The sequence below is a fragment of the Schistocerca serialis genome, chromosome 8 (assembly GCF_023864345.2).
Source record: "Schistocerca serialis cubense isolate TAMUIC-IGC-003099 chromosome 8, iqSchSeri2.2, whole genome shotgun sequence".
NCBI classification, from domain to species: Eukaryota; Metazoa; Arthropoda; class Insecta; order Orthoptera; family Acrididae; genus Schistocerca; species Schistocerca serialis.
Window position 1 is genome coordinate 454,161,343 of NC_064645.1, and position 25,348 is coordinate 454,186,690.

Sequence of the window (25,348 nt, forward strand, 5' to 3'; positions counted from 1 at the left end):
TAGAGAGTAAAAATTTTTAGGACTAGACAGAGACTGGAATACATCCAACAAGTCAACAATGATGTTGAGCATAACAGCTATGCTGAGATGAAGACGTTAGCAAACAAGAGGACTAATTTGAAGGGGGGGGGAGGGGGGAGATTATAAAAAGCATGGGAAATACTCAAAGGTGGGTCCTTTGCTCTGGTACTGCACTGCTGTACTCTCAACAAGTTTCCATTACTCATAAAGAAAGAAGTAAGGATGCTCAGCAGTTTAGAGCAAAGATTAGGTCCTTCCCCTACAAATTATCTATTTAAATTCCAAGATTTACAAAAATATGGAAGAGAGAGATTGTTGCTCACCACATAGAGGAGGCACTGAGTCGCACAGGCACAATGAGAAAGACTGCTGAAGTAATAACCGAAACAGGAAACACACAATTCTTCTACTGTTATAAATGTTTATAACTCACTTTTGGTGTGTGTCTGCGATGGGTTGGTTGGTTTGGGGAGTAAAGGAGCTAAACTGCTGGGTTATCAGTCCAGTGTATGTGTGGTTGTGTGTGTACATGTGTTACTAGATAAAGAATTAGTGCTCAAAACCTAGTGTGAATGCAGTGTTTGGTTACGTGTTTCTGTAGTTCTTGCATCAATATGGGTGGTTGGCTTTCCATTATTTTATGTATTGCTCTTTTTATGGTAAACTGTACAAAACGGTTTTCAGTACTGTTTATATTAAACAAACAAGTGCATTTTTTTTAAACAATGTTACCATCACACCACAACCTATACCTTATTCTACATTTCAACATAATTTTCACCAATTTTACGTCACTCACTATAACAAAAAACAACCTCCTGAATTGCAATATCATAAAAATCTGCCACCTGACCATGGCTGCAGGGTTGTTTTGGGTGCTGAGCATCATATTTGCCCCCCCCCCCCCCCCCCCAAGGCACCACCACAAAAAAAGTAGGAATTGATAGTAATCACTGAGCATATCATAGCTGAGCATTCAAATTTGTCTCCCCCCCCCCCCCCCCCCCTCCCTGGGCACCACCACAAAACAGCAGGAATTGGTAGTAATCACTGAGCACCAGATAAAAGCTTTGCAAAGGATAAAATGAGTTGTTCCCAGTCATAAAATGCAATGAGGTATTGGCTCATGGTGCAGTATGTGGATGCACATTGTCACAAAGCAACAAAAGCCACTTGCTAAGCTTGAACTCCCAACTTTCAATAGTTTAAATGTTCTGTAAGAATTTTACAAAGCACATCTCTTGAAACTTGAGGAAAATCATTAAATAAAGACTAAATCAGGAAGTGTCCAATTTCTTGGACTTTTGCACATGCCCATTTCGCACTTCACCATGGATGTAAGTAAATGCTTAAAATGGCTTATTCAAATATCTTACCATTCCACTACTGATTTTTTCCCAAAAACTTCATTAGTTTGCCGATGAACTTTAACAGCTTCCACATCTTTTGTAATCAGAAAACTAATCACTGAGCATATTTCACACTTGATAGGATTTCGGTTAATTGAAGTTCGTTGAAATTTCTCTAGGTGTTTCATAGTAAAGATGACTTATCAATTCCCTCCCCCTTCTCCGATATCCACCCCCACTCCAAGGAATGCTAGGTTGTTCAGTCACTATAGTTTTCCTTATTTTTTTATCCAGGGAGTACGTTATTAGGGTACCAACTTTGGCTAAAATCACTCCAAGTGTTATAGAGTTATGTATGTTACATGTCACTCCTTCCTTGCACTCACTCACGCCTAGAGATTAAATGTTATTTTATTTAATCGTATGGTGATTTTATACAATATACAGTTGATATAAGGCAAATGATTTTATACAATATACATATGATATAAGACAAGATTAAACCTTAAAGTCCATGTTTTTCAACCAGTTAATTAAGCTGGGTGTGAGAGTGAACAAGTCATAGGGAATTCCAGGGTATGAATGAAGTGGACAGCATTGGACTAAATGTTCAATTGTCTGCTCTTCTTGATTACATTCACACATTGGTGAACTGATTCAGCCCCATTTGTACCTGAAGTAGCTACATCAACCATGTCCAGGCCTTAACCTGTTGAGGTGGCACCAAAGTTTCCTCGGTAGGTCAAAACCTTTTGGCTTCTTTGTGGGATCAAGGTGATGGGCTCTTGCTCCCAATGTTTTTGCTGACCATTCATGCTTCCAGCTTTCATTTAGATCAAAACCATCCGTGATGAGTTGTCCTGCAGTGATACTTGCTGGTCTTCTTGATCGCAATCGTCGCTGTGGCGGATGACAGAATTCCTGGTGCAGTGGAGAGAAGGTGATGCAGAGATTTTCTTGGCCTCCCTCAGTAGAGCTTGCTTCCACCTTAAGTTAGGTGGAGGGATGTGACTCGGTACAGTTAACCAGTGGCATGGGGTTGATTTGATGGAACCAGTAATGCAGCGCATTGTGTCATTAAGTTTTGTGTCTACCTTCTTCACATGTACACTTCCCAACCAGACAGGTGCACAGTACTCGGCAGCAGAGTACACAAGACTGATGCCAGTTAAACGCAGACAGTCAGCAGGGGTTCCCCAGGTGGTACCACAGAGCTTATGTAGTGTGTTGTTCCTTGCAGCAACTTTATGAGAAAGCTTGGTGAAGTGCTCTTTGTAGCTCAGGGTTTGTCTAGAGTGATTCCAAGATATTTTGGCAAAGGATTGTACCTCAATGTTTGTCCATTGAGCAGAACTCTTGGTTTGTAGTTCGCAGCACGATTCGCTAGATGGAAACAAGAGACTTCAGTTTTGTTATCAGAACTGACTGATCGGCCCATAAATCCTATGGATTCAACACTAACATAGTTTTATTCTTTATGTTTTTTGTATGTCAACCCACTAATACCCCAGCCCAGAGCTAAGGGTACCAAGTGTCCCATTTACACTATCTTTGCCAGAAACATCCAGGACAGGTGTTTTTATCCTGAGTTTGCAGTACTAAAAAGGAACAAATATTTTTATGTTACCTAGTATGTGTGTGTTCTTGAAATGACCTTAACCATGATTCCATGCAAACACACTAGGTGGCAGGGCTGTGCTTAGCAACACACTGCTCTGGTTCGTGGCACATTAGTTATGGTGACACACTACATGCTGACTGAGACCAAAGAGTGAACATTAAATTCTGTGTTAAGCTCAAGAAAACCCCTTTTGAAATGTGGACAGTGATTAAGCAAGCATACACACAGACAAGGCACTTTCAACGAAATGTTTTGTGAAGGCGGAAATTCAGTGCAAGACAAACCCAGAGTTGTTGGACATCTACATTATAGATTGACGCAAAGGTGTTACTGCAAGAAGGTCATCATATAACTGTGTGTGCAATATTGGAAGAACTGAATTTCAATTGTGATGTGTATCATAAGATTTTACACGAAGATTCAGGGAAACAGAAACTTACTGCAAAACTCATCCCTCACAGGCTAGCAGATGAACAGAAGGATGAAAGGTGAAGAATTTCTGCTGAACTACTGGATAGAGCCATATGTGATTCCACATTTCTGTCAAAGATTATTACTGGGAAGTTGGTGATACCAGTATGATCCACATAGTAAGCATCAAAGTGCTAAATGGCAGAGTCCTGGATCACCAGCCTTGAAAAAAGACATATGACATCCTTCGAGAATAAGGAAAATGTTGATTGAATTCTTTGAGAGTAAAGGATTAGTTCACCATGGGTGTGTTCTTCCTGGTCAAACAGTGAACCACCACACACTTTACATCTATTAAGTCTTGTAACGTTTACAACAAGCAATTCGACACTGCCACCCTGATTTGCAGTGTTCTCACAACTGCTCCTTACTGCACGACCCCATACTGTTTTATCTGTTAATGAGTATCTGGCCAAACATTCTGTTATTGCCATTTCACATCCGCCACACTCGCCCGACGTCTCGCCCTGCATTTTTTCTTGGTTTTGTGAGTGAAAAGACGACTGAAAGGAAAGGTTCGTAAAGACATCACAGACAACTGAGCTTACAAGTATTGCAGTTGAAAAGCTCCCTGCTTCCTTCCAAGACCTCCAGAAACATTGGCAATTGTGTATAGATAGCTAAGGGGACTACTTTGATAAGTGCTAGGAACATTACTTGGTAAGAGCAATTTTCCATTTTTTTAAAACACTGTCATGGAGCTTTTCTAAAAAAGGGAGTACATACCAGCTTTTTACAAAACAGAAAAGTAAAAATTACTGTATTAAAATTATCGGAGTAAGCACAAGTAATTATATGCAATTAAATGAGTTACCTATTTTTGTAGTCTGCAGTAGCTTTTTCTTTTTGTTAACATATGATTTCACTTGTTACACATCACTGAAGGTTCATAAATGGAGCATGAGTAATGAGTGAATTGAAAGCATCCACTGTTCAATTCCTTACATTCTATGACTTACCCTTCTAAATGTAGACGGCGTCCGAAATGCATAATACTGAGCTAATGAGCAGAAATCATTGACATCATCTGCCTCTAAAGCACATGGCATTGATGACAGAATATCTATAATTTCTTGTTTGTTACTGTTTTTCAGTCCAATTATCTGAGATCTGAAACAAATAAAGGAAACAAGATTACATCACACACACTACAAATTGTCTACAATTAAGGGTGCTGCTAATCGAGATGTTGATCATGATTCTTATTTAAATAATATCCAATTTTTATGGTTCAAATATGATGTGTGTATTTAAAGTAATGAATGGTCTAGTAGTATTATGGAGACTTTTATGCAAACAATAAATCATCTGGAAAACAAAAGCAATCTTCTTTGTGTAACATTCAGCAAAAAAGTTACTAGTTTTTCCTTAATTTACAGGTAAACAGACACTAGGTGTAAAGTACTTTACTATAACAGACATATGATTAACAATGTTTACAAGGATGCAGCTTTTATAGCTTGCTTATTCAATTTATATTTTCTGTTTTCACTTATGTTTCACCCTGCTTAGCCATTTGTCTTCAACACAAGAGAAATCAGAAAAAGATACCTACTTAACATCTTAACATCTTTCATTCCTACAATAATGGAAAGTCACAGATAGCGTATTATCATTTAGCTCATCCTTGTTCCCACAAATAAACAAAATAGCCCCTCCATCTCCAACTAGGCCTGAAACAAATAAAATTGGGAAGATGCGTAACATTGCGCTGCCTGATTATAACAGCACACAGATGATGATAAATTCAAATCTACTAATCAGTATCTCCAGCATACTGGAGTTAGAATGGGTCTGCAACTATTTTGCGATTCCAATTAACTATTATGAAAATCATCTTATATTGCACAGGAACAACATTTATTTATTAACTGAGTGATGAAAAACAGTCTGAAACCTGTCATTAATATATATATATATATATATATATATATATATATATATATATATATATATATATATATATATATATATATATAAAAAAAACAAAGATGAGGTGACTTACCGAACAAAAGCGCTGGCAGGTCGATAGACACACAAACAAACACAAACATACACACAAAATTCAAGCTTTCGCAACAAACTGTTGCCTCATCAGGAAAGAGGGAAGGAGAGGGGAAGACGAAAGGAAGTGGGTTTTAAAGGAGAGGGTAAGGAGTCATTCCAATCCCGGGAGCGGAAAGACTTACCTTAGGGGGAAAAAAGGACAGGTATACACTCGCACACACGCACATATCCATCCACACATACAGACACAAGCAGACATATATGTCTGCTTGTGCACAGGAACAACATTTATTTATTAACTGAGTGATGAAAAACAGTCTGAAACCTGTCATTAATATATATATATATATATATATATATATAAAAAAAACAAAGATGAGGTGACTTACCGAACAAAAGCGCTGCAGGTCGATAGACACACAAACAAACACAAACATACACACAAAATTCAAGCTTTCGCAACAAACTGTTGCCTCATCAGGAAAGAGGGAAGGAGAGGGGAAGACGAAAGGAAGTGGGTTTTAAAGGAGAGGGTAAGGAGTCATTCCAATCCCGGGAGCGGAAAGACTTACCTTAGGGGGAAAAAAGGACAGGTATACACTCGCACACACGCACATATCCATCCACACATACAGACACAAGCAGACATATATGTCTGCTTGTGTCTGTATGTGTGGATGGATATGTGCGTGTGTGCGAGTGTATACCTGTCCTTTTTTCCCCCTAAGGTAAGTCTTTCCGCTCCCGGGATTGGAATGACTCCTTACCCTCTCCTTTAAAACCCACTTCCTTTCGTCTTCCCCTCTCCTTCCCTCTTTCCTGATGAGGCAACAGTTTGTTGCGAAAGCTTGAATTTTGTGTGTATGTTTGTGTTTGTTTGTGTGTCTATCGACCTGCCAGCGCTTTTGTTCGGTAAGTCACCTCATCTTTGTTTTTATATATAATTTTTCCCACGTGGAATGTTTCCTTCCAAAATGGCGAGTGTTTACCTGTCCTTTTTTCCCCCTAAGGTAAGTCTTTCCGCTCCCGGCATTGGAAAGACTCCTTACCCTCTCCCTTAAAACCCACTTCCTTTCGTCTTCCCCTCTCCTTCCCTCTTTCCTGATGAGGCAACTGTTTGTTGCGAAAGCTTGAATTTTGTGTGTATGTTTGTGTTTGTTTGTGTGTCTATCGACCTGCCAGCGCTTTTGTTTGGTAAAGTCTCATCATCTTTGTTTTTAGATATAAATAAATATATAGATAGACAAATGTTCTTCCTGTTTACTGTAAAGAAGTTATGTCAAATTGCAGACAGACACAATTAAAAGACACTCACACAAAGCTTTCGGGTATAGCCTTTGACAGTCACACACACACACACACACACACACACACAACAGCCAACTCCAGCATCTCAGGGTAGAATACCATTCTGGCCTGATATGCTGGAGATGGAAGTCGTGTGTGTGTGTTTTAGTGACAAAGACTGTGGCCAAAAGCTTTATGTGAGTGTCTTAATTGTGCCTGTCTGCAACTTGACATGTATTCTTTGCGGTAAGTAGGAATCTGTCTTTTCCTACCATGTTGATATTCCTACCTGGAGTTTCCATTGTTTCATTAGTGTTCTTCCAGTGCAATGTAAGATGGTTTTCATAACTGTCATCAAATCTATTAAAGTGAACGAAAATTTTCTAACAGTATGTCAAAACACAGAGAGGAAAAGTTGACCAACAAAACCAGATCCATTATATTTACTTATAGATGCACTGCATACTCCACCAGTAGACATCAGTTTTGCAAACCAAATGTTATCGAGAAATCATAAGATCACTGAAAATGGATGTAATTCAAATCTGTAACAGCAGCAGTGAAACTGCCAGGTATAAGACATACTGTCTGGTGGATTACAGTGATAGCAGTTTCTTTCTAGGACCACACCTATTTTGTGAGGAAATTAACCCACTCTGTATGACTCTTCAGTTTAAGAAAATGTGTGTTTCATCATCCTACTATTCTCAGAAATATCACATTGTAGCTGCTAGTGTACAATTTCATAAACACCATTAGGAGCAAGGGCAGTCACGTTGTTCACGAAGTACTGATTAATATAGTAGTTTCGTTTCTGCGAACCAAGAATTCAAAAATTCCTACTCAGCGCCCGTAACTTGAAGCTCTACTGTATAACTATCAAATGATCAGGAAACTTAAAAACTGTCGAAGCTTGATGATCATTTCTCAATGATATTCTATGAACTGTGCCAGTGTTTGAAACTGGCAGTCAATCAGACCTTACAGGAAACCACACAAGTAGCTGTAGGCAAATCACAACTCGGGTTTCTACGCCGAATGCTGAATGGCCTCGGGATCGTGAGCTAAACCATCAGAGTCTTTGGGTAGAAATTATCTACACATAAATGTCAGCAGGGGAGATTTGGAATCAACAAGTAAACTCGTGCATACACGACTCTTACCACATGCTTTGCAACTTGCAGCCACAAGGGGCAATACATTATCAAAGGATGAGTCCTCCGATTTCATTGACGTATGGTATTTTCTGTGGAGATGATTTGGCATTACAGCCTGGCTTCATAGACCAAGGGACTGCACCACTGTCATTGCCACCATTCAACCCATCACCTCTACTGCTGATGCCAGCTGATATTGAGCTGCTCGTGAACCTCAAGGACAAAGGTAGTGTGGCATTCCCTCAATTGGGCTGGGACATAACAACCAACTGCTCCACATTACTGTCCAATGAGCACAAAATTTTGTACTTGAAGCAGTATGTGCCAATTCTAGGGGCGAGTGGTTCTTATGCTCTGGTCTGACAGTCACTTAAATAACCTGCTGGAAATTATGGAGCCTAACATGCACCGAGCGAGGTGGCACAGTGTTTAGTACACTGGACTCACATTCGGGAGGACAATGGTCCAATCCTGCGTCTGGCCATCCTGATTTAGGTTTTCCGTGATTTCCCTAAATTGCTTCAGACGAATGCCGGGATGGTTCCTTTGAAAGGGCACGGCCGACTTCCTTCCCCAGCCTTCCCTAATCTGATGAGACTGATGACCTCGCTGTTTGGTCTCTTCCTATAAATCAACCCAACCTTAAATGCAAGCAATACCAAAAGTTTGTGTGTACTCTTGGAAGATGAAAACTAATGTTAGGTAAGTGGTGTTACAAACATAAAAACACCTTCAGACAACAATAACAACATGGATTACTCAAGTGAGAGTAAATGGACGTAAATACCATTTCCCACTTACAGACTTTCACTGGCTGTCTTCAAAGTGCTACATAATTACTGTGTTTGCATCCACTGTGAGATTTGCTTTGGCGACCTGCTGCAGATATGAACAAAGCCTAGTTTTGGGCAACACCACATCACTTGATTTCATATTGCGTGTCTGTATCTGATGTACAACTGAACTGTGGAGTATAGACCTCTGATCAACACCAACACAAAACTTTGTTGAAACTCATGTGTATGGTTATTAACTTATTTTCACACTTCCTCTCTGTGACAATATACAAACAATTCCCCAAAACTGTTCCAGTTTCCTGTACATTAAAAAGTGCCTTACTCATACACCAGTTCTATTAAATTTTCACATAATTACGGCATTTACTTCTTGTTGTATTTAACAAATGTTTCTAATATTTTTTGAATCAATTAAAAGTAACTGTGTTTCAGCTCTACCAACATGTCTCTCTCAACTATATTAAATCATACAGCATGGGAACACTATTGTATTTCATTACCTCGTCATTCATTCTAACACTGCACTGGCATGCAACAAAATGATTCAGTTTTAAATACATTTCAATAATTTCTCACTTTTGGTTAGTGAATGATTATCCTTATGATTTCAAGCATGCATTTCTGGTAATTTACCAGCACTTACTTTCCTCACCTTGCATTAACAAGCATTACAAGAGCAAGGAAGTAGATGAAGAATGGATCTTCTTGACGGAAATAAACATCCCACATGCAAAGTACAACAGGCAAGCTGCATGTTGCTGCAAACAGCGACTGGAACTGATAATCATGAATATATTATTAATGGAAGTTTATGAAAATGTAATGGTTTCTCAAGGAGAGCACAGATTCAAATATGAATGGTACTATGAGTGCCAACTGTATAAAGCAACTGACCATAGATTAACACAGAAAATGATCTCAGATCCAACTGCATTTGAAACCCTGCATTGTATATATGTAAATCCCAGATTGTATAACGGTGAAGTAGGATCATCTTTGAGTGGCAAAATTTCACATGTCAAGTCAAGTTCAACTGCAATTGTCAACTCACACTCTTGTGTCTTTACAAAAAATATGTTTTTTGTTTACTGGAAATACAGGCAAGAAGAAGTAAATAATATACAAGTTAACAACACGAAAAATGTTAATCAGACATGTGAATATGCCACTCTCATACTACTGAAACTCAATTTTTTTTTTTAAATATGTAAGGTAGGCCTTGCCGCAGTGGTCAGACTGGTTCCTGACAGATCCCGAAGTTAAGCGCTGTCGGGCTGGGCTTGCACTTGGATGGGTGACCACCCGGTCTGCCGAACGCTGTTGGCAAGTGGGGTGCACTCAGCCCTTGTGAGACAAACTGACGAGCTACTTGATTGAGAAGTAGTGGCTCCGGTCTTTTAAACTGACATACAGCTGAGAGAGTGGTGTGCTGACCACATGCCCCTCCATATCCACATGCAGTGACACCTGTAGGCTCAGGATGACACGGCGGCTGGTCAGTACCGTTGGGCCTTCCAAGGCCTGTTCAGACGGAGGTTAATAAAGCACAGAAAGTTCTGATTGACAATTACGATTATTTAGGAATAAAGGGGACGACACCAAAAGGCAGAAGCGCTGCACTGTCGATAGGTACAGAAACAAATGGTATACTCACCGTGGACCAGAAAAGATCTGGCAGTTGACTGAGTACAATGTAGGGAGACGTACGTGTGTGTGTGTGTGTGTGTGTGTGTGTGTGTGTGTGTGTGTGTGTGGTGGGGGTGGGGGGGTGGGGGCGGAGGTGCTTGTTTTTCCTACAAGCTTGAAAAAAGTTAGCAAAGCTCTGAACCTTTTGTCTGTGTACCTATGAACGATGCAGCACTTCTGCCTTTTGAGTCGTCTCCTTTATTCCTAAATAATTGTAAGGCTAGGTTAAGAAATTACGTTATGCAAGTAAACCATGGAAAGTCCAGGTTGAAATATCAATGATTATGAAAATGATAGACTGCTATTCACCATAAAGATGACACACTAAGTTCCAGATAGGCACAACAAAAACATTGTTAACACTAAGCTTTCGGCCAAACCCTTCTTCAGAAAAGAAATAACCCCCCCCCCCTCCCCCCCCCCCCCACACACACACACACACATATTCATACAAGTAGGCACACTTCATGCACACATGACTATCATTTCTGGCCACTTTAGCCAGAACGTAACTGTTGAACTGAATGAAAGCAGCGATCAGGAAGGAGGCAAGGAAGGAGGACGGATAACAAAGGGTGGGTAGATAGAAGAGTGCCATCAAGTAGAGCATGCAGGAGTTACTGTAGAAAGTGGCCGGCAGGTTCGGGATGCTGTGGGAGTGGCGGGAGGGGGGGAAGGGAAAAGACTGGTGAGTGTGTTGGCAGAGAGTGAGCACAATGAGGGAGAAGGGGCATGAATTGGGAAGAGGTTATAGGACAGTGGGAGTAGAAACTGTTGATGTGGGGACAGTAGATTATACCGATTGAGAGTAGAACAGTTTTGGGAGCAGAAAATGTGATGTAGGGGTAACAACCATCTGTACACTTCAGAAAAGCTGGAGGTCGAGGGGAGGAGCTAGATGGCCTGGGTTGTGAAGTAGCTATTAAAATCAAGTATGTTATATTCAGCTTCATGTTGTACCACAGGGTAGTCTACTTTTCTCTCATCTCCAGTTTGGCAGTGGCCATTCATCCAGGTGGACAACTGTTGGTAGTCATATCAATACAAAAAGCTGTGCAGTGACTGCAACAGATCTGGTACATGCCATGGCCACTTTCACAGGTGGCCTCCCTCTGACAGGGTAGGACAAGCCTATGACAGGACTAGAACAGGAAGTGCTGGGTCAGTGGATTGATTATATCTCTGAGACACAACTGACTTCACAGACACCAGCCCAAGAACCAGCTACAAACCACCCAATATCACCCCGGACAGTAACAACTGAACTGCTGCCTTAACCAGGGCTTTGATTACCAATAATCATGTCTTGAAATCAAGGACATCCTACCCAAGATCATTCCCACCCCTCCTAAAGTGGTATTCCGTCGCCTACCCAACCTCCATTATACCCTAGTTGTGCAGATTCTTTAAATGGTCTTTATACAACATAAATATTTGTAATTATTTTTATTCGTGTCATCTCCATGCAGCAAAGATATTATAGGGAGGTATGATTACCATGCCTTAAACCAAAGCTCGAAGAAATTAATCTTCAATTAATGTTCCAGAAGTGCCACGATGCTTCTTAACTCATACGCATCCATACTTGCATGAGTTTCTGAAATTAAAATTTCTGGTGTGGCTAAACGTGCACTAGCATAACTATGTCACATTATCTCTGTCCCTAACCATTATATAGTCCATCCCCATGCCACTCCCAATCTCAGCCCCTACCCACAGGGATCTTATCCCTGTGTAAGACCCAGGTGCAAGACTAACTAATCCACCCACCCAGCACTTCCTACTCCAGTGCTGTCACAAACTTATGCTACCCCATCAGAGGCTGGGCCACTGGTGGATGCAGCCATGTCATACCAGCTCTGCACAGCTTTTTATATTAGTATGACTAATAGCCAGCTGTTTACCAGGATGAATGGCCCCTGCCAAACTGTTGTCAAGAACAAAGTTGACCATGCAGTGGCACAACATGCAGCTAAGCACAACATCCAAAATTTCAACGGCAGCTTCACAACCCCAGTCATCTGGATCCTTCCCTCCACCACCAGCATTTCAAAAATACACAGATGAGAGTTACTGCTAAAACACATCCTCCACTCCTGTAATCATCTTGACCTCAATCTCTGATAACCCACCATCCTTGCACCCTCCACCCAACAATTTCCCCTTCCACCACCCCGTCAACTTTACCCAATTCATGTCCCCATGTCACCTTCAGTGTGTGCCACTTCTGCTAAAACTGTACCAGCCCGTATACCTGCCAACTCTCCCTGCTCCGTTCCTAGCCAAAAAATCCGCTACCTCCCTCTGAGCTGCTAACCACCCACCCCCAGCACCTTTCCCTCCCCCTCCACCCACCCCACTTGACACTAGCCCCACTACAATCAGTCCACCTGCCGCAAAACAGCATTTGCACCGTCAGTCCAGGTAGAACCACGTAGTAGGCTTCCCCCCCCCCACTCCTAGCTTGTCAAAGGATAAATCCAAAAGTTAATACGTTTTCTTTCTTTTGTGAGGTGCCTAGAGAGAACTAAATGCTTCTACTTTTCAGTTTGTGGTCTCCTTTCATCATATAGTTTTTTGCACTTTACAAGAACTTCTTCTACAGCATTAAAAAGTGTTTCATGCTAAATTAAATCAACACTGCACCTCCTTCAGTGGATCTAAGTTTAGTGTTATTCAATGGTGTGGAGTCATGAGCAGAGTTCAATTTCTGAACTAAGGTCAAAATTGACCTCCAGTCAGTGATGTTTACACAGTTGGCCTTAAGTAATAATTTCAGTTTTTGTTTGGCTTTTACAAACTACAAAACTTCAACATTTTGGTTGACAAGGGATTAAAAATTGTTATTGATTTAATAGAAATGAATAACAGAAAACATGTTTGCTACATAACACAAAGATCATCCAACTGTCAATAAATCCAAGCTAAATTGATTTTTTAAAATAGAAACTATTTAAATGTGTATGAATTCAGAAACACACAGAACGTGCAAGAGTCGGTGAAAGTTTAACAAATTAAATATGTAAAGAGCTCATAGTTCAAAACTTACCCATGTGAGACAGTACTGGTCAGGGCTGATGCGCATTGTATCCAGTGAAGAACACAATTCTGGATCGTGATACAATAGCAGAAGCCTGAACAAGTGGAATGGTGTTCCATTCTTTCTGCAACCCCTGTGAAGTGAAGAGACACCCCATTAGTTATTTATCTCTTAAGAGACAGTTGACCGTAATTGAAAAAGGCTACCATCCTATGTTGGAAGTGTCGAGAAAGTACAAGAGATGTACAGCAGATACATCTGCAGTCCTATTGGCAGCATGCCATAATTTCCAGTTGCATCTGTGAGATCTCTGCTCGCATATTTCAATCCTTCAAACAAACAATGGAAATTAAGTATGAAACGTAACAATATCATGAAAAGGGAAGTTACTACTCACCATATAGTGGAATGCTGAGCTGCAGATACGCTGTCTTTTTGTTGTGCCAATCTGCGACTCAGCATCTCCGCTATATGATGAGTAGCAACTTTCCTTTTCATAATATTGTTATATTCCAATCCTTCTCATACACTTTACTCTGTCTCCTCAATCCTAATTGCTATTTACTCTCTAGATTTCTCTATCCTTCATCTCATCTGCATTGACTTCATTTGAGACAACCTTCATCTCAGTTCAGTCAAATCACATTCTTGGGGTTGGTGGGTGAGGGCAGATCCAAACACCTTGTTATCAAACTAAAGACGCTCACGTATATAGAATGCAATTCCTGGTGTCAGTTCCTCATAGGCTGGTTGTAGAACTTGTTAGCACAAATTTGTAATGTGTTCCCTACATATCAAACATTGGCTTCCTAACCCATTAATTGTTAAGGGGACATGGGGGAAATTATAAGCTTCCACTGTTAGACTCAAGCAATTATGGGTTGTAACTTCCATCTGGGGTATTTATGAAATGAAGTGTCATATATTTTCTAGGTAGTTGAGATATGGCAGTAGTATGTCACCCCACTGTGCACACTCATTTCAGAGGTACTAAGTTTGCAGATTACAGCAATGATTAAGATTTATCAAAACCACATTGTCATACAAGTTTAGGCTCTTGAGATATTTGAATTTTGATTGAGTATAATAATCAGAACTGACAGTAGTTGGCAGCAGCGACAAGAACCCATTGCTCTGCAGTAGGGAGAGGGCACGCGCTAAAAATCCAAGTCATCGCAATGGGAGTTCCGACTGTAGTGTCAGGAAGTTTGAAGGGTTGCAGTAAAAATACCACAGAAATCACAAATAGAAACACAGCATAGTATGCAGTGGTAGACACCTCCTCAGTTATGACCAGCTGGAACAGTTCAAGGCAGTGCAGCACAAAATTGAAAAACAGTTCATCATAAAATTGTGCTATTTCACATAGCCTTCTGAGAGTGTCTCCACTGGAGCTACTGTGTGAGGCCATTTTATTATGAGAAGCATTAATATTCCTAAAGTGGACTGTCTGATGTCACTTACAGGACAGAAAGGTTTCTAATGGAGGTGATGAGCCATTGTTCATGGAGAACACACCTCTATGGCATAACAGGTTTTCTTTTTCTTCATGTCCAATTAATAACGTCTAAAAGTACAACTGTGTAGGCAATATTTTGATTGGTGTTGATTAAGTATATTTCGATTGTGACTAAACAGACTGACACAATGATAGATAATGAGCAAAGCTTACTTGTGCAGTACGCCATAGCTCCAACACATGTGAATAAGTGGGACGATGTGGACTATTTGTTCACTGTCTCAATCTTGTGACTATGTTGTTGTTGATTACCTCTTGGTCACGCTGGAGGGTTTAGATAATTTTGTGTCTTGAAGAATATTGTATTACATATTGCCCGCAGATCAAAAACTAACCCGGTATTGTGGCCTTAACTCCCACGTGGCACAGAGCATAAATCATATGCGGCACATTATGCAGCTGTTGTGCAGATTAAATTGTAAATCCATACCTGAGTAACTGTGTCCATGGTGGTTGTGCTGTGAAGTAGTTGTGATCACACAAGCTCCGTCAATTCTGATGAACTCACTTGTAACTTTGCATAATTGCTGTAATAAACGTACACTTGCCAAACTGTAGGACACCGGGTCTCAACAATATATTAAGAGTTTACCAGATTTGTTTGTTCTCTGTTTACTGGTGTACAAACCACACCATGAGTGTTATGTCAGAGTTAAGTCAGCAACAGAGTTCACAAGTTGGGGTTTAGCATAAGAACAACTGTACTACTGATAAGGGGAGGTGAGGTTAACACATCGAGAATGTGCAGACTGACAAGGACACAATACCAACAGGTAGGTCTGCATTGAAACTGTTGCACACCTCTGTTAAACTTCTGTTTCCTGGTACAGACAGTGTGTTCCGAAGCGTGTTGTCGGTTACGGTTTGATTATTTTCTCGCGATGCAACTGCTCTTATTAGCAATGAAAGGGGTTAAATACAATTAATTTATCACATGAAAGGATTTAAATGTTCCAAAATGGTGCAGCATTGTGCCGAGAAACACTATCAAATAATGTAACTGATAATACTGTGTAATTAATAATAGAGCCAAAGGGAATTCTCCAAGAGCACGTTTAGGTTTTTTATATGCACCACAGAGAATCATCGGATGGAGGTTGAAACTTCTCCTGCTTTCAGCAGAAACAGTGTGTGTTATAGTATGCTGAGAACTTTCATGGATGCTGACAACGTCACAGGGTTGATTGTAAAAATAAGCAGCAGAAGGTTCCGAAACAACAGGCAGCAGACTCAGTGGCACCCGGAGCAAGCGGTGCTAAGCAGCAGGGTGGCTGCACGCCTCGGCAGCAGTGACAGATGGAGCAGCAACAGATGATGTGCTGCTGTATTCTTTGAAAACATATGGTCTCAGATTCGCAACTGTGGGGCACGCTTGTAGCACTTGAGAATAGAATGGCCAATAGAGATAAGGGCCCACTAGATTCCACTTCGCCAGGTTAAGTTGAGGGTGTCATTGACATGGATAGAATTAAGAGGGAACAGAGTAGTACTGAAGTTTACAGTACCAATATGTACTTTACACAAGTATTGTATTTAGATGAAACAAGATTACAATCTCCAAGTATTGTGTCAGCAGAACAAGTTAAAGTTGAATCCCTGGGAATGATCGGAGCAAGTCATTATCAGTGTCTACTGATGACAATCGAGCAATGACAGACTCAGTAGTGGAGCAATTGTCTCCAGGGTTCGAGACAGATGGACCAAAATTTCACTGCTGTCACCAACTGAAACCTCTGGTAATTTCAAGTTGGAATTGCAAAAGGATAATGAAAGCTAAAGAGCAGCATTGAGAAATGTAAATTTAACTGTGATTAGGTAAAATTCAAATGTAAAAACAGAGATTGATGAGGTTAACTTTCATATGTCAACAGAAACGTAAAAGTTAAATTCGGAAATAATGTATGACATTGAAGAACATTTTGCACAATACTGAGTATGGCTGATGCAGCAGGTTGATGCACCGCTGAGAAAGATTGTTTGAAGTTACATTCAGATCTCGGGTAGGTGCAGAAACATTGTGACGCCCCCACCACAGAGTCAAGTACAGATCCTGGAAAGGTCGGAAGCTAATGATCTATCTATCCCACTTTGATGACAATGAGCAAATGAAGTTAAAAGCAATCAGCACATTAGCAGACACTGGGCACTGAATTGACCTATATAAGTAATAATATAATATTTGATCAGCACACTGATTGTAATATGCACATAACCAAGAAAAAGCGCATGTTGGACCCTGAGCAAACAGCAAGCAATTTTTTTTAAGTAGCTAGTGCATAATCAAGTAGCTGATGTGAAACTAATCAAAACAGACAGAGAGATTTTAAAGTTATCTAGAAATGTAGTACAACACCCGCCTCTTACCTCAGTGGAAGAGGCATTCATCCACTGCAGGAAATAAATTATTTCGATTCACATGGAAAAGTGCATCAAAAATTATTCATACAAGAATTCATGGATGTGCTACCAGTATCTTGGTCGACACAACGGTAGATGTTATCAAGGATCGTAATGATTTAAACGAGTTCAGCAATAGTTACTAGTACATTTCTGTAGCGAGAACAAGTAACAAGCTGATCATGGCACCATCAAAGTGTTCTGCAAACACCACTGGAAATATATTAATTACGGTGACATGGGCTTCACTACGGAACTGTTTGCAGCAGATGTACGATGCAATTCTATATTCGACAAGAGCTGATTGCAGCACCATGGGATAATTTCAATAATGATGTACATTTCCTACAAAGAGTGGAACAACTGCATGGCCAGTATGGCAGCCACCAGAATGGACAATCACGGCAAGATGGCGGTAGGTCGATGCACCTTATGTGTAAACGGGACCACAGGCAAAACGCATGCAAAGCGTGGCAAGAGTGGTAGCCATTGTGGATTACGATGCAGAATGTGGTGATCAGCATATTCCACCTGACCAGTTAAGCCACATAGTCTCTTGATGCGAGATTTGCCAGAGACGACAAGGTCTGAGGTCCCAATCTCAAGCAGACTGTTGGCAAATAATATTCAAGGACTGAGTGTGAACAAAGTGCGAAATGAAGATGACACAGTTGATCGTAGTGGGGTGTGACAGTGACTGGTGAGGGCCACAGGTCTGCCTGCTGGCCTGTTAGAGCATTTACCGGGATGTTTTAATGGCTTTACCCAGGGTGGAGAGAGCACCCACAGTGCACGGCGTGAGTGTCACGCAGCTTCATCACCCCAGCAGTAGTTCGAGTCGTCATAACATTCTTGATGAACTTTGCGGCGATGATATTTCAGAACTGTGAGGCTGTTTGACAAACAGCAGCTGACTGCATTAGGAACAGAAAAGAATAACAATTCACTGTGGTGGCAAGTGTATGAACTTTGGGTGCAAAAAAAAAAAATTGTTCAAATGGCTCTGAGCACTATGGGACTTAACTGCTGAGGTCATCAGTCCCCTAGAACTTAGAACTACTTAAACCTAACTAACCTAAGGACATCACACACATTCATGCGCGAGGCAGGATTTGAACCTGCGACCGTAGCGGTTCCAGACTGCAGTGCCTAGAACCGCTCGGCCACTTCGGCCGGCTTGGGTGCCAAAGCACAATATTAAAAAATGTAAGGCTGAAATCACTTCTGAACTACAAGCGGCAAAACTTTAAGAAGCAAGTACAGTAGAGCACAGGATTGCCTTTAGGGGTAAGTAAATTATCTAAACAGCATGCTGAAACTTAAAGCCTCTGAATTTGTTATGTGAAAACTCTGAAAGTTTTATAAATAAAACAAACTTTAGTATCAATCTACATATTAGTCTTCTTCTAGTCTAAATATTTATTCGTATCACAATCACTGTAGAATGCTTGATTTTGTTGACGGAGCGACAACCTCGTCTCTGCTAGCACTGCTTAATCAGTTATCAATGTGAGGTCCTCGAAAGTGTTCTTGAAGTTTTGGAAACAGGTGAAAATCAGAAACTGGGACTGTACGGAGGATGATTGATGACAGTGAACTCAAGGTGTCGGGTTGTTGCAGATGTCGCAGCGCTTGTGTGTGGTCTGGCATTGTCATGCTGAAGGAGTGGGTGCTCCATGTGTGGACGAACTCTTCAGATTTGAAACTCAATTGTAGCGCAATAGACATAGACACGTTACGCATTGCAATGTTACACGCTACGATCTGGAGACTTCTGTTAACAGAGGACTGAAAACATGTAGAAATCTAGAATAAAGACGTAGAACATTGATAATGTTTGTGTCATTTAAAAGGCCTTAAGAATTTTCACATAAAAAATTTAGAGGCCTTCTTTGCGGTACATCCTCTCATAAATTTGTATTCAATGGACATTCCAAATACGAACTGCCCTTAAAGATAGATAATGAGAATGCAACACTTTTAGACTTATAGACTAAGTGGGGCGGATCCCAGTACCTTTGTAACTGTCACTTCACGACAGGCTATTTAGTGTGTTTAGATGTCCACCTGTACAGGAAGTAAAACCAGAAAATTCACTAGTTAAGCCCAAGTTTCTTGTTGTCTAAAGACACAAGTGTGCAGGTACTGAAATTTTATATTAGCATCAAAATCCAGAAAGTATACCACATTTCTACATGGCAGCTTGTGTTACCTGTTCCGTGTGGTGCTGTTTGGTCTGAACATTTCAGTTTGTGCATTTATACTGTTGATAGAACAACTGACAGTTTACATTGCTAATGTATTGTTAGCCATATACAAAACAGAAGAACATTACAACTTGTTGGAGCTAGTATTTGTCACCGTGAAGGAAGGAACTAAGTAGCTCAAATGTAGCAAAACTGAAATGGTTAAAAGTGAAATAACATTGTTAGGGCATGCCATTAAAGTGGACGGCATAGCATCCAAAGGAGGAATGCTCAGAGCGATAGCGGAATTTCCTAGTCTGGAATTCAAGAAGCAACTTGGAATCATGTTCGGTCTTTACGTCACAGAATGTGTGTGTGTGTGTGTGTGTGTGTGTGTGTGTGTGTGTGTGGGGGCGGGAGGGAGGGGGCGGGGGGGGGGGGGGGGGGGGGTGTGTTCACATTCAACACCATACCATGTCAATTACAAGTAGGACATTGACAGTGGTGGAGTGCAATTAATGTGTGGCTGAGCAGGAGGTGCTGGCCATCATTTTTGGGTTTTAGAAGTTTAAAGATCACTTATGGGAAACCTATAATAATTTTGACGGATCATAAAGCGCTTAGCTATTCTTTTTTGCCTTAGATATCCAAGATTAGCACGGTGGGCCATGTACCTGCAGCAATTTTGACATGTAGGCAGCGCATGTCCTATCCCACTTATCTACAGGCGGGGAAAGGCTGAGCAGGGGAAAAGTTCGGAAGAGCTAAAAGTCTTTTTTATGAAAAGCACCCAGCACAAAGCCACAATTTGGTGAGACATTCATACGGAACGGAACAGGAACGACCACCTGAAGTATGTGAAGCACTTCGGGCTTGCGTAAACAGCCTAACGTGAATGTATCTTATAATATACAAGGTATAATCTTTGGATGAAGAATGAAAGATCAGGGAGATTGGGAATTGTATCTTCCGAGTCAACATGTACATGCTCTGAGTGACCTGATTCACGAAAGCTATGGCCATTCAATGCTCATGTGTGGTCTGGCATTGTCATGTTGAAGCATTGGGTGCTCCAGGTGTGGACAAACTCTTCAAATTTGAAAATCAATTGTAGCACAATAGACATAGTCATGTTACCCATCGCAATGTTACACGCTACAAACTGGAGAACTCTGCTGGCAGAGGACTGAAAATATGTAGACATCTAGAATGTTTACTTCATTCAAAAAGCTTTAAGAGTTTTCACATAAAAAATTTGGAGGCCTTCTTTGCAGTACACCCTCTCATAAATTTGTATTCAATGGAGATTCTAAATATGAACTTCTCTTAAGGATAGATAATGAAGATGCAACACTTTTAGCCTTATAGGCCAAGTGGGGCGAAACCCAGTGCCTTTGTAACTGTCACTTCACGACAGGCTGTTTAGTGTGTTTAGATGTCCACCTGCACAAGGAGTAAAACCAGAAAATTCACTAGTTACGCCCAAGTTAGTATATGCAAAGCTAAATTACAAGTGACTATTTTTTTCAAGAACATGTGGAGGCAGGTGAAGAAGTGCATCGCCATGCGTGATCAGTGTAAAAAAATATGAGCTTCCACTGTATCAATTCAGGGCCTATGTCAAAGTAGTCAGGTGGAAGCACTGAGGCAATTAATCACAATGGATCTCTTCTGTCCATTGTCCGTATCAAGAGTGGGTGCACATTTATTTTTGTTGTGTTAGATGTGTTCTCCAAGTATGTGCAGTTCTATCTGATAAGACATGTGAACACAAAAATATAAATAGAGAAGGTGGAGAATGTTTATTTTGTACAAGTTGGGAGCCAATTAAATTACTACCAGGCAATGTTCTGCCATTTACTGATACCAAGTTTGAAGTTATCTAGAGGTTACGCATGTAAGGATTTCACCATACTTCCTGCAGTGTAACTCCACTGAGGGGCTGATGAAAGAATCAAATCGGTTGTACTGGACTGTTTGTCACAGGTATATCACCACCTGGGCCAATTTTATTAAATGATTTGAGGATTTAATCAACAATCTATGGCACAAAGCCACGATTTTCACACTGTGCAAATTAATATTTGGCTGGAAACCCACAAATATTATAGTGAAAGAAGTAGCTTTCCTGATGAGCCTGGTTCTCACACTCGACAAGATTGAGAAGATGGCCAAGGAGCGAATGTCAAGGAGGGCCAAGGAGAGACATGGCCAAGCCACACATCTTTCCAGCCCGGTGAGTTGGCGTTGGTCAAAATGAAACAGAGCTCGATGAAAGTGTCCCGTGAAATCAAAAAGGTTTTACTAGTGTATCACGGACCACTGCTGGTGGAGAGTTCAACCCCATATCAATGTTTATCACTTAGCTTACACAAAGTCTCAAAGTTCTTGGGTTAAGAAACATACTGGATCTGAAAAGATACATCCAGTAAGTGTCACATTAGGAAAGCTTAGGGGGGTTCCCATGCTTTGAGACGCTTCGCAGTTGGGCAACAGTACACGCCTCAGCTTTTCTTGTTCTATTCTCTTCCTTGAGCTATTTTCTTTCTTTCTAAAGAGGCTTTGAGAATCTGAAAACTCCTATGGAATAACTGTTAGGGAAGTTATTGAAACGTGGGAAGAAAGCATATGTAAAGGCACGTGCGCGAGTGTATACCTGTCCTTTTTTCCCCCTAAGGTAAGTCTTTCCGCTCCCGGGATTGGAATGCCTCCTTACCCTCTCTCTTTAAAACCCACATCCTTTCGTCTTTCCCACTCCTTCCCTCTTTCCTGATGAAGCAACCATGGGTTGCGAAAGCTTGAATTTTGTGTGTGTGTTTGTGTCTCTATCAACATACCAACGCTTTCGTTTGCTAAGTTACATCATCTTTGTTTTTAGATATATGTACTATAAGGTGACATATTTCTGTTTATGTCGGCAAATAGATGTAACCATGTACAATATTGTATTGTTTTTGTGCCATCCATGCACAGAGGTAAGACATATTCCTGGTCACATGTACCAGTGCTGTATCACAATGCAAAGTGAAGCTGGAAGCTCTAGATACATAACTAACTTGGGTCACACAATATACATATATCTGAGAGATTGTAGACAATTAATCTATAAATCAATGTCACCATTTTTGAAGTTATTACAGGGCTTGAAAATGACTCAATGTTGCAAATGGCCAATTGCACAGATAATTTAGAGAATAGAGCCCACTTGGACCATGATTTCATTCTCAAAACACACTGAGGCTGTGGGCCCCCACAAAAATAAAATTTTAAAGTGTTGCTATTGCAGAGAGTGATTTGTTTAAGGACTTCTGTTGATCAGTTTCATGGCGCACACACACACAATAGTGAATTACTGTGTTGGTATTAGGTTACTACACTCAAACTGGAACTACAGAACTATTGCTGGGTGTAGTACGTAGCTACCTCTACTGTACTGAATTGAAGTGTATGCGGTCCAAATTGGCCATAAGCAGTAGTTCAGAGAGTATAAAAGTGGTATTACAGTGTTTGAAGTTCAAGTTTTAGTGTGGACTACATTACTGACAACACCATACTATCACCACCAAAACTTCAGCCAGTTTTTAATGGAGGCCTTGGAACAAGTAAATCGGGGGAAGGCTACAATATGGATTACAAAAAATTACAATAAATTTCTGATTGGTTAAGCGATGGAAGAAGGAAATCTTGATTTCATTGAATACACGCAGTACAACACACACTAAACACAAACAATGTTACTAATTTTATGTCCTTTCTTCCATTATATAGCATATGTCCTCGCTTCCATTACAAAGATAAAAATTTAGAACAAAGCTTTTGCAACATCATGGATAAGAATATACCTTGGTACATATCTTGTAAGGATAGCTTCAAATAAATTATAAGTCTCTGCTCGAGGTAACTTCAGCGACAGCAACGGCAGAAGCATTTCAACCCAGCCACAACCTTTCTCATATTCCAGACCATGGCTCTTGCAGTAAAATGTCAGGATTGACTCCAGATCTGACACAACGGATACCTTGTCCTCATCTTCATTGCCAAGTTTATCTACACAAAAGAAAAAGTCATTAGTTGTAATAAGAGATTTCCTGATTGAAAGACAATAAGCTTTGTTTTAATAGAAATAAAAATATTAAAAAAGTGGGTGTCTTTACTACATCACACACAAATTACGTAATAGTGGAAGTTCAGCTGCATCAGCTGTGATGACATAAGCAATTTACATAAAAGTCCATCATCAATATCACTTGTGTAAAGAACTGAGCAGCTTAGTACAGCGACGCTGCTTTTAAACTAAAGTTTAATAAATGTTGAAATGTGGAGTTTGACACCACCAGCCTCAAAAACAAATAACAGAATTCCAATGCACAAAACTGAAAATGACATTCTCTTCAAAAATAATAATTAAGAAAGACAGTATCAGCCATAAATAATTACACAGGTCTGCAAAAAAATATTTTTTGAAATTTGTTTGAAATTTGATAACTGACTTTTATGTACTTTTCAGCACCGATTTCAAAAATGCAATTTTCTTTTTTTTCCATCACGTCAGGTTTTCTCTCAAAAAAGGGAGTATTTTTGGGTACAACAACAAAATTTAAGCAATTTACATTTTTTCCAACGTTATAAAACTTTATTTTATTTATAAATCATGTTCTAAACTACATTTCCAGTACACTTCCATTTCTCTTTAAGCTCATCAGTCCTTATAACAACACTTTCGCTTTCTGTCGAAGCTTCTTTTATTGCTTTTCCGGCTGTGGACTTGTTGAGGATCATCTTTTTTTATCATCCAGCAGTAGTCTGCTATCATGTTGACATTCCATCTTCCTTCTTTCCATTTCTTTGATGTCTTGGTGGAATCTTTCGCTCTGCTCTTCACTTACATCACCAAGGTTTGCAGGGAAGTAGTCAAGATGTGAGTGGAGAAAATGAACTTTAATGCTCATTTTACAACCCAGCTTCTTAAAGTTGTCGAGCATGTTTGCAACAACTGTCTTGTAGTTTGAATCTCTTTTGTTTCCTAGGAAACCAGTAACAACTAATTTAACAATGTCCTTGCTGCCTTTTCTTTTGTTTCCATTTTGTCCATTAAGTTGGGATCTGTCATTAGTTTTCTAATGTCTAGTCTGACAAAGATTCCTTCCTTTAGCTTTGCCTTGGATAAACCAGGAAACTGTCCACAAAGATATCTGAAACACTCCCCTTCTTTTGGCAATGCCTTAACAAATTGTTTCATCAGCCCCAACTCAATGTGAAGTGGTGGAAGTAGCACCTTTTTGGGATCCACAAGGCTTTTCCTCTCAACATTTTTAACTCCTATCTGTAAGGTTTTTCTCAAGCTCCAAGCTTTTTTATGTAGTTTTGCTTTCTGTCTCTACTGTCCCATTCACAGAGAGAGCAAGGGAACTTTGTATAGCCACTTTGTTGACCAAGCAGCATTGAAATCACTTTTATATCACCAAATAGTGTCCATTTGTGGTCTGAATAGCAGAGTTTGCTAAAAACCATTTCAATGTTTTCATAATATTCTTTTAAGTGAACCAAGTGTCCAACTGGTATAGAAGCATATTTATTGCCATTGAGTAGAAGTACTGCTTTAAGGCTTCTTTTTGAAGAATCAATAAAAAGTCTCCACTCATCAGGAGCATATTCTATTTTGAAACACACCATAAGTCCAGGAACATCACTGCAAAACACCAGGTCACCTTCTTAAGAGAAGAAAGATACAAACTCCTTTTCCCTCAATTGATACCAAGAAAAGGGTGTACCCGGAGCCAACATATGTTTATCTTTCAATCTAGATCCTT

The 25,348-nt window shown here is 40.2% G+C and overlaps 1 protein-coding gene across 1 annotated transcript in view; it reads right to left on the reverse strand.

Moving 5' to 3' along the window:
• The window catches only part of LOC126416733 (TBC1 domain family member 23), a 229,456-nt gene that overhangs the window by 146,312 nt on the left and 57,796 nt on the right, over positions 1-25,348 (reverse strand). The window contains exons 3-6 of the mRNA XM_050084556.1: positions 23,381-23,585; positions 13,446-13,569; positions 9,363-9,487; positions 4,422-4,572 (exon numbers count right to left, since the gene is read on the reverse strand). Coding sequence (XP_049940513.1) covers positions 4,422-4,572; positions 9,363-9,487; positions 13,446-13,569; positions 23,381-23,585 — 605 coding nt within the window. The remainder of the gene's footprint in view (positions 1-4,421; positions 4,573-9,362; positions 9,488-13,445; positions 13,570-23,380; positions 23,586-25,348) is intronic.